The sequence below is a fragment of the Nestor notabilis genome, unplaced genomic scaffold (assembly GCF_000696875.1).
Source record: "Nestor notabilis isolate BGI_N333 unplaced genomic scaffold, ASM69687v1 scaffold5405, whole genome shotgun sequence".
In the NCBI taxonomy this organism is placed as follows: Eukaryota; Metazoa; Chordata; class Aves; order Psittaciformes; family Psittacidae; genus Nestor; species Nestor notabilis.
The window spans coordinates 32799-42389 of record NW_009927760.1 but is presented as its reverse complement, the minus strand read 5'-3'; the positions used below and the strand labels follow the sequence as shown (position 1 = coordinate 42389).

The window sequence follows — 9591 nt, the reverse complement described above, 5'->3', positions numbered from 1 at the left end:
GGGGAGGGCTGGGGCGCAGGGGAAACTGTCCGCACCGGAGCTGCCCCGGGTGTGCGGGGAGCGGGGCCCGGCCCCGGGAGCTTCGTGCCTGCACTCAGCAGGGTGCTCCCACAGCCAGCTCTGCCGCTTGCTCGGTCACCCGGTTTCGAACGCCGTCAGCAGCCTGCCCCCTGTCTGAACCGTAGTTCAGCTGGCGGCCCTGGGAGGGCGGTTTTGAAAAGAGATACGTAATTACTTGTTAAAAAAAGTGTTTTCTGTTGATCTGTTTGGAGCAGGATTACACAGCGGAACAGGGTCTGAGGTTAACCTGTTGCTTAACGCCCCTCCCGAAGCTTGAAGGCTACAGAATTCTGGAGCAGGTAGAGGTATAAAATACCTCTTCACTTCATGCCACTTTTCTGAAGGCATCTCAAGAAAATACTGTGGGAGGAAGCAATTAAATAGGGAAGTGAAAACCACTTTAGTTCCGTTTAGGCCAAGTAAGAATTTCTTCATGTTGAAGGAACTAATCCCAGTATTTACATTTCTTTACAAAAACAATAGATGTTGGCGCTACATTTATTTATCTGCTACATTTATTTATCTATATTTATTTATTTACTTACTTACTTATTGGAAGTATGTGTTAGGGATAAAAACTGATCAAGAAATGTGCATAAAGTAGCCTTTACTTCCTGGACCATAAGCTAATACATCCCTAATTCTGTTTCCTCATAGATGGCATGAATGTCCTGTTCATAGTTGTGGATGATCTGCGTCCTGTTTTGGGCTGTTATGGAGATAAGCTGGTGAAATCTCCGAACATTGATCAGCTTGCTTCTCACAGTGTTTTGTTCAGCAATGCGTATGCACAGGTGAGGCAAATAAATAAAGAGCGTCCTCTCTATGCAAAGTAATTGCTGGTTTTATCACAGTAGGTGTTAGGCAGACCACTGGAAAAAGCAAGTATTTATTAACCTTAAGTATTTCCACTAGAAAATAAATAGTTGGGCTAAGCTGTACTGTATGAACCCATCTTTACTAAGGCAAGAAAAATAAAAACAGGCATTTGAATGATGATATATGTATAGCCCTTGGAGGAGTATAATGTCAATCATTTTCACTGTCAGCAGCAAAGTGCTGCTTAAAAATGCTAGTTTACTAAATTAGAATTCTTTCTCTTTCCCCCCCTCCCCCCTACTGTTTATAAAAGATTATTTTTTGCTTTTTAATCTGGTATTTTGAGGAAATCTATAGACTTTAATGGAGGAGCAACTTGTGTGGTAAGCATCACTCCTAAATATAGGACTCAAAATCTCACCGGTTGCTCTTTACTTAAATACTTTATGTAGGATGCCTACATTCCCAGCTATCTCTCTGCTGAGAAATTAGAAGTTTCAGTCTAATTCTTGCTAGGAATTACGACTGTAAAGCAGTAACTCTTGGCTCTCGCCAATCTAAAATAGAATTGAATAGAATAGAATTGGTGAGGCCTTCGGACCATAACGTGGACCTTCTGTATGTTTATCCTTCTCATTATTCTTAAGGTTGTCCAGATCAACTAGACTTTGAGCTTTATCAGTACAGTCCACCTGCCACTTCTGCTTAATCCTGTGTGTGAGCTACTAGATTTCGAAAGCACTGTCTTCAGTGCAACCTGACTTTTTTTTTTTGTGCTACTAGCTGCCTAACCAATGGTCATTTGGTTATTTGAGGAAAAATTATAGATGGGTAAATGCATATCTTGCTAAAAGCTTGCAATTAGAAATTGATATACTTTATTCCACCTTGAAGTGATATGAAACACTTTCACTGCAGTTCGGATGTTTTGCCCAGCTATGCCTAAGGCAGTTTGTGCATGTGTTCTGCTTGTTTGTCCCAAATTGATTCTCTCTTTGGCTGGCTCTCTTCTCAGCAAGCCTTGTGTGCTCCCAGTAGAGTGTCGTTTCTTACTGGACGCAGGCCTGACAGTACCCGACTGTATGATTTCTACTCCTACTGGAGAGTGCATGCAGGAAACTATTCCACGATGCCACAGTATTTCAAGGAAAACGGCTATGTGACCCTGTCTGTGGGGAAAGTTTTTCATCCTGGTATGGTTTGACTTGTCATCTGCTTAACATAGACATACCTAACGTGTATATTCTCACAAACAGACTTTACATATAAGAATCAACTGTGTGATTCTTGTCTATATTGACATCCTAAATTATAAGCCAGACTGTACAATGGTTGTAGGCTGTCTTCAGATCTTCATTTTAAATCTTAAGGAATTAGACATAATATGCTAGATGACTTTTATCTAATTCCTATGTTCTTGTCTAGGGATTGTGAGAATAAATATCTAACACTAAAAATATGTCTGGGAGTTAAGTATCTACTGAAGCTGAAATTACTGAACAGTCTCATTTTGTTAGACATGTTCAGTGATTCATAGTATGCTGTCTGGGTCAGGAGATCTAGACTGTATGACTAATACTTCCAATTAAATAGGAAATCGGTTCACTAGTTAAAAAGCAGTAACACGACTGAGTTGAAAAATACCGTAATAGTGACCCTCTTTTTGGTAGTACTTCTAAACTAAACTTGTGTGGTTATATGAATTTTCAGTTGATATTAAAACTAATTAAGGATGTACATGAAGACCCTTACTAACCCTGGTGATTTTTTTTGGTGTATTTTTGTTGCTGTTCCTTGAAGTAAGGTTCCTCAAGAGGCCTGAGATACGTTTTACTGATGAGGGAGAATTTCAGGGGACAAATGTTTGTCTTAAAGCTTTTGACTTTTATTTGTGGGCTTTCTTTTTCTCAATTATCAAAGGTCATTTGAAATGTTTCTTCATTTAGCATATTAAAAAAACCCAAAACAACCCACCTGAAACCAAGTTAAATTTGTGTTTGAGCTCTTCCTGTTTCAGTGAATTGTTAGAACATTTTTAATGTGTTTACTCGTCTCAGGGGTTTCATCCAATTACAGTGATGATTATCCACACAGTTGGTCTGTTCCACCATTTCATCCTTCAACTGAAAAATATGAAAATGATAAGGTAAGGGTGATTTCTGGGACCTTAACAAAGAAAGGTTTTCAGGATATAAACAAGTTCTTTGTGTCAAGCACAAGCTATACTCTGGGTTTTGGGATGGCAACCTTGTGTGGGGAAACAACTAGCCAGTTTGATGCTTTTGTTTCTTAGTCTTCCAAAACAAGGTGTATCTCTTCATCTGTGTGTCATCTTAATTCATGTGCCCATCTTAAATTAATTAGTATTTGGAAACTGAAGTTACTGAGATGTAAAAATGCTTGCAAGAAAGAGTGATCTTAATTTGTGTCTAGGTCATGAATTCCTTTATTTGTGAAGTGCAGTTGTCAATTTCCACACTAGTTTTGCTCTGCTTAGTAAGTGACAAAACATTGTCAATAGGCCTGGTGAACTTAATTCAGTAAAGAGCTCAGGGCTGAGCAGGTGGAGGTCATAATCAAAATAATCTTTACATAATCTGAAATTTTATAATCTGACTCAGTTTTCTAGAATGTTTGTTACTCTTAAGTGTGGCCCTAAATAATCTGATTTGTTTATGCAAACATTGCAGTGGCATCATGTGCTGGAGTCCATATATTGCAAAGCTTGTTGCTCCAGGCTACAGACAGCATTGGTGATGCTTTGTTCTTGGATGTACTGCTGAAAAAGACTGATTTTAACAACTTGCATCCGTGGCATATTGTGTGTTTATTAGCACCTCTCCCAAGCGCCCTGCTGAGGCCACCTTTTCCTGGCAACCATTTAGTCTAATATATCATCCTTCACTGATTATACATCAGCCACTGCTGGCATTTGCTCTGAAACAAAGTTATTAGTTTCCAGGTGGCTTTCTATGAGCTCTTGGGAGTAGGAGGAGTAAAAATGCATGTACGTACAGTAACCAAATTCTGTCATCTTGTCAATAGGTTAGAGATTCTGCTCAGCGTAGGAGCTGTGTGTTTTCCCATATGTTTATGTTTAATCTTCTGCCCATCTTCTGAGAGGATTCTGCTTTTCCATGGGCATGGAAGTTGCATTCTTCAACTCCTTATCCATGTACTTGGCACCTTTAGTGTTCATAGAAATGGTGAAATTCCTTTTTGTTTCCAATATGCAGACTTTGGTTGGTAGAAGTATTGAGAAACAAATTGGTTTGAAAGTTACAGAACAGAGGATTTCTTCTTTGCTTTTACAGAAATTAAGTTACTTAACTAATTATTTAATTTTTATTTTTAAAGACTTGTAGGGGAAAAGATGGGAAACTTTATGCTAATTTGGTGTGCCCAGTGGATGTGACAGAAATGCCCAGTGGTACTCTGCCTGATATTCAGAGCACTGAAGAGGCCATACGCTTAATGAATATTATGAAAACCAACAAGCAAAAATTCTTCCTGGCTGTCGGTTACCACAAACCACACATCCCACTGAGGTACCCACAGGTGAGGAAACTGGAGCCTGTAGGGAAGAGAGTTTAGACAAGTGTTGCTTTTGCTTTTCAAAGCCTGTTTCCACAGATGCTTTATTGCTATTGTTTCTGGAAAGCAAGCTGAAAACCAACCTTGATTTAGTGTCACTTTAGTAATTGCCTGTGGTTCATTTCAGAATGTTTAATGAGAATGAGTTGTGACCACAGCCAAAAGCAAGGCTTCTACCACCATAATAGTGACTGCTATTGCATGGAGATAGTGTTCAGCTTGATGGAGTATGACATAATGAGGCCTTAAAAGGTCTTGTATTCCACTCCCTGTTTGAGTTGGTGGCTGAACTCTTACTCATTTCAGATGAAGTGATATTGGACCTTTTATTTCAATGTTGCTTTGAGAAAGGGTAGGCCTTACTGAGTATTTTCCAGGAATTGCTTGGGGCTGACTAACATCATAGTACTACCTTTTACACTGTGGGGAAGTGAAGCCTTATAAACTACGAGTATTCAAGGCCATGCAAGGGGAAATGGTTGCTGCTTTACAACACAAAGTTTACAGTAGACCTTAGAAGTGAGGGCAGTCTTTATGTATGTTTGTATTGTAAAGGAATTTCTCAAGTTGTACCCCTTGGAAAACATCACATTAGCCCCAGATCCCTGGGTGCCTGAGAAACTACCTTCTGTGGCGTACAACCCCTGGATGGATATCAGACAGAGGGATGATGTGGAAGCATTAAATGTTAGTTTCCCTTATGGACCACTTCCAGATGACTTCCAGGTAAGCTGTCAATATAGCGCACTAAAGTCAAACTGCCTTAACTTGTCCAAATGCAAAGAAGCAGTCAACTGCTCTTAGATTCCAGGTATTTGGCAACTGACAGTTGCAAATACGAATTCCCTGCCTTGCATACTGTCACCTCTGGCTTTGTAGCCAAACCTTCACTGTAACTGCAGTCAGGCTGGTGGGGGCATGGAGGAATAGATCAGCCATCAGATAGTGATAGTAGAATGTGCTCCTGGTTTGTACGTAAGGGAGTGTATGTAGCAGCTCCGATGTTGCGTTTGTTTTAATTATCTGAATCTCTTCAGCTGTTTCAAGCCACCACTCAGTTTATCTTCTTTTGCAAGATTTTTCCAGTGCTTATTCCAAAATAAGAAGCACTGGCTGGACTCTGAGAGAAGCAGAACTAATTGGTGTGAAACATCTTGCTTAAAAGAACTTCTGGGAGGCGGGTAGAATTTTCTAACTGACATTAGTCAGGCTACAAATGCGTAAAACATCGAAGCTTTACCAGTAAAATCCTTCAGTTCCTTTACTTACAGAGCCACCCACTGGTTTTTCTATGTGTGTGTCTCAGGAAGAGCTAACTTCTTTTTTTTTTTTTTCTCTCTCCCCTGTTTTCTGAACTTGCAGCGGCAGATTCGTCAGAGCTATTATGCAGCAGTTTCTTACCTGGACACGCAGGTTGGCCAGCTCTTGAGTGCTTTGGATGATGTAGGGCTCTCAAATAGCACAATAGTGGTTTTTACTGCTGATCATGGTAAGCATGTAAGTCTCTGCAGCTCACTGTTAGTTAATTGTGCAACTCAGTGCTGGCATATTAATCGAGTGTGTGTTTACATAATGTACAGCAGAGGTGTCATACCTTGTGTATCTGGCTAGTCTGCTTCTAATTACATGGACTGACACAAGCTTCGGTGGCTGCTCTGTTCTGTCCTTCTGCAGGAAGGCAAGTTGAGCTAGTGAGTGGTGAGACTGCCTGCCAGGATGCTGGGTTGAGTTTGCTGTATTCCCACCTCCTGCCTGAGGAGTTACTTGTGCTCGGAACAGTGCTGTGAAAGGATAGCAACAACTCCTCCCCCTTACAATTTGTAGAGAGCCATCTGGTACAGTGCGTAACAGGCTTTCTCATTAACTGCTGAAGTGTGTTTTCTTGCACTTGTCATTGCTGCTTGCAGCGCATCTAAAACTGCTAGCAAGATGGCTCCCTCCTCATAATTGAGGTCTCGCACGCTCTGGATCTTGGTAAAAGAATAAATCTGAGTCATGGGACAGATACCTCAAGCATTTAATGTTTGTTTCAATACTCTCAATATTCATTAAAATATTCCCCCCACCCCCTTTAATTGGGAGATGGTTTAATTGACTTTAAACTGTTAGGGTATGGCTTAGCTAAATCAATTTAAAGTCACATGCTTAGTTAATGTGTGTTGCTTTCTGTGAGCATGTGTTTATATACAAGCCTTTGAGTTATAGAACAACAGGTACTAAAGTGACTCTAGATCCTCCTTCTGACTTGTCACTTTGACTTGGACTTTCCATTGTAAACTGAATTCCTCTTCCTTGCTGGGGTTAGCTGTAAACAGTTGGTGTTTCCAGTACCTTGGCTAGCAAAGTGATCCAAAAATATCACGTGTTAACAGCTGTCATAGAGCTCCTTTGTCTTCCCCCGAAGTGAAGTTGGCAATAAATCTGCCTGGAAGGAAGTCACATTGGCATCTCTTTGAAGAGGAAGAGGAGAGATGAAAGACATCTGATCTCTATTGCTTCCTCAGGGGTAACATCATGTTATGGCAGTCTGGCATAGACAGCGGCCTTGGCTTTGAGAAATGTTCACTTACAGTGTTAACTGGAGTATTAGAGAGTTGGCAGCTGCCCAAAACTTCAATTTGAGTGCCTTGTGAAATTGATCTGGAGACTCTTGCCGGCACTGTGACACACCCCAGCTCCTCTTTTCTGTTGTTTAAGAAACTGGCATTAAATCTAGAGTAGGGGAAATAAGGAAAGGTGTAATTATTTCACTAATAAAAAAAGCATCAAGTTGTAAGATTTAGGTGGCTGTTGAAATAGTTTTCACATTAGAGAGAAACCTTGTTACATTTAAATACAAATTATTTGCCTTTTAATATCACTTTGAGAACAGATTAGTGCCCTCAACAGCCAGAGTTAATTTAGAGTGAAAAATGACTGGTAAATTACAACCCAATATCTCTAAATTGTATTCTTTTGTCATCTAGGATGGTCCCTGGGAGAACATGGTGAATGGGCAAAATACAGCAATTTTGATGTTGCTACCCGTGTGCCACTGATGTTTTATGTACCAGGAATGACAACATCCCCTGTTAGTCGAGGAGAGAGTGTGTTCCCCTACCTCGACCCTTTTAGCCACATATTAGGCTTGGTACCACAAGGTAATATTTCCAGCATTTATTTTTTTTGTTTGCAATGGGTATGTGTAAAGGTGAGGTGGTGAAGTAATGATGCTTAGCCTACAGGCAGCTTGAGTCAGTGTCAGTACAGGCATCCTTGGACACAGACTTTTGCTTTGGATAGATCTGCTTTAGTGGAAACAGCTAGATGTCTGTGTTAAGCAATTTATTTTTGTGTAGAGTAGATGCCTAAAAGGATACTTGACCTATCTTTTGTAGTGGTGGCTGCTGTCTTTCCAGCAGTGATTACTAAATGTTCTCTGTGTAGCATCTCTACTTAAAATGGTGGCATTGGAAACTTTTGGTGGAGGCACTATTTGTGTTAAAACTTCATGACATTGGAATTTGCTATGTCTTGCTGAAGAGTGGTTTTTTTTGGGTGAAGAATATTGTCTTGAAGGCTGCACATTTGAGAAACAAGTGCAAAAATTTTCTTGTTAAAAATACATCATAAATGCCCAGACTGGCATCTTCAGAGCTAACTGCCACCCTTTAATTGCCTTCACTTTGCTATCCCACAAATCCAGTACAAAGGACTTCCAATAAAACACCAACTTAATTATCAGAATGAGTTTCTGAAATGTTCAGCTTGTGTCTGTCAAACTATTATTGTTCCATAACTTGTATTTTTCTGTTTCCTCTAGGGCAAAGCAAAAAAGTGGTTGAACTTGTGTCCCTGTTTTCAACACTTGCAGAACTGGCTGGCTTGCAAGTTCCTCCTGTGTGCCCTGAGACTTCATTTCATGTTGCACTGTGCACTGAGGGGTCAAGCATTGTCCGGTATTTTAATGCCTCTCAAGAGAAGGTAAAGGAAGGAAAGGATGAGTGTGATGACACTTGCAGGTGTTTTAATGAAGAAACTGTTGCTTTCAGCCAGTATCCCCGGCCTGCAGACACTCCTCAGTGGAACTCTGACAAGCCAAAGCTGAAAGATATCAGAATCATGGGCTATTCCATGCGTACAATTGACTACAGGTATACTGTGTGGGTTCAATTTAATCCTAACAACTTCAGTGCTGACTTTGAAGATGTCCATGCAGGAGAGTTGTACATGGTGGAGACTGATCCAAACCAGGATTATAACATCTATAACAATGCCTCACATACTTGGCTTTTAAAAAAAATTCTTGGCTTCCTGAAGCACTAGTTCAGAAACTTCTTGCAGCTGAAGTAACACTTCTTTTTTCTTTCTTTTTTTTTTTTTTTTTTTATAAAACCTTTCTGTTGTACAGAAAACACTTGGATTGAATTAAAATCCTGAAAACACTAGCTATTGGCTTTCTTTTGTTACAGCCTTTGTTACACTGAAGTAGTCTGAGTGAACTTCTGCAGTTGTGTTTTCAAACACAAGCTCTTAATACTTCTGAAAAGGCCACACAGGGTATCCAGGCCCGTACTGTGAAACATCTCTCTGGTCTTCTGTAGTGACTCTAGAATTAAAATTCATTATCTGTGCTGAAACTGGTGGTATGAAAGACAGAAAAAGAGAACCTTCTGTGTTTGAAAGGCTGTGCAGAAAATGTGTGTCAGTGAACAGGTCCTGTGCATTTTACCTAGGAGTAAAATATCCACCTTGGGGCTGGAGTGGCCAAGGAGACATTTGATAGTGGAGAAGGACTGAGGTGTCTACTGCCATCAGCCTTACCTCCAAGTACAGGTGAAAGAGAAACTTCATGTGTTTCATTCAAAATTTAATTATTGTAAATAAAAGCTTTAATTTTTAATTATGCTTATTATGCTAAATTCATGCTTATACAGGAGGGGATCTGAATTTTATAATTAATGTATATGAAATGAGTGTGTTCAACACTGAAATGCTGAATAAGACTGAGGGGTTCGGGTAATATCAGTATGCTCTTCTGTGGTTTTTCATGAGGTTTGGTCCAGTGAGGCCACATAGATGAAAAGAGATGATATAGCTTGCTGGTTGATGTAGTTGGTGAACTGCTCGGAGCACTTG

The 9591-nt window shown here is 40.1% G+C and overlaps 1 protein-coding gene across 1 annotated transcript; it reads left to right on the top strand.

Moving 5' to 3' along the window:
- Positions 1-722: 722 nt before the first annotated feature.
- Positions 723-8887, top strand: IDS (iduronate 2-sulfatase). The gene is made up of 8 exons (XM_010014188.1): positions 723-854; positions 1895-2072; positions 2937-3025; positions 4237-4437; positions 5029-5199; positions 5836-5962; positions 7440-7613; positions 8276-8887. The coding sequence occupies exons 1-8, from the start codon at positions 723-725 to the stop codon at positions 8776-8778; spliced, it is 1575 nt and encodes a 524-aa protein (XP_010012490.1). The 3' UTR covers positions 8779-8887.
- Positions 8888-9591: the final 704 nt, after the last annotated feature.

Coding starts and splice junctions, on each gene's coding strand:
- IDS (XM_010014188.1), top strand. CDS start 723: ATGAATGTCCTGTTCATAGTTGTGGATGATCTGCGTCCTGTTTTGGGC. Junction 5,200..5,835: donor CACTTCCAGATGACTTCCAG/GTAAGCTGTCAA, acceptor CTGAACTTGCAG/CGGCAGATTCGTCAGAGCTA. Junction 5,963..7,439: donor GGTTTTTACTGCTGATCATG/GTAAGCATGTAA, acceptor TTTGTCATCTAG/GATGGTCCCTGGGAGAACAT.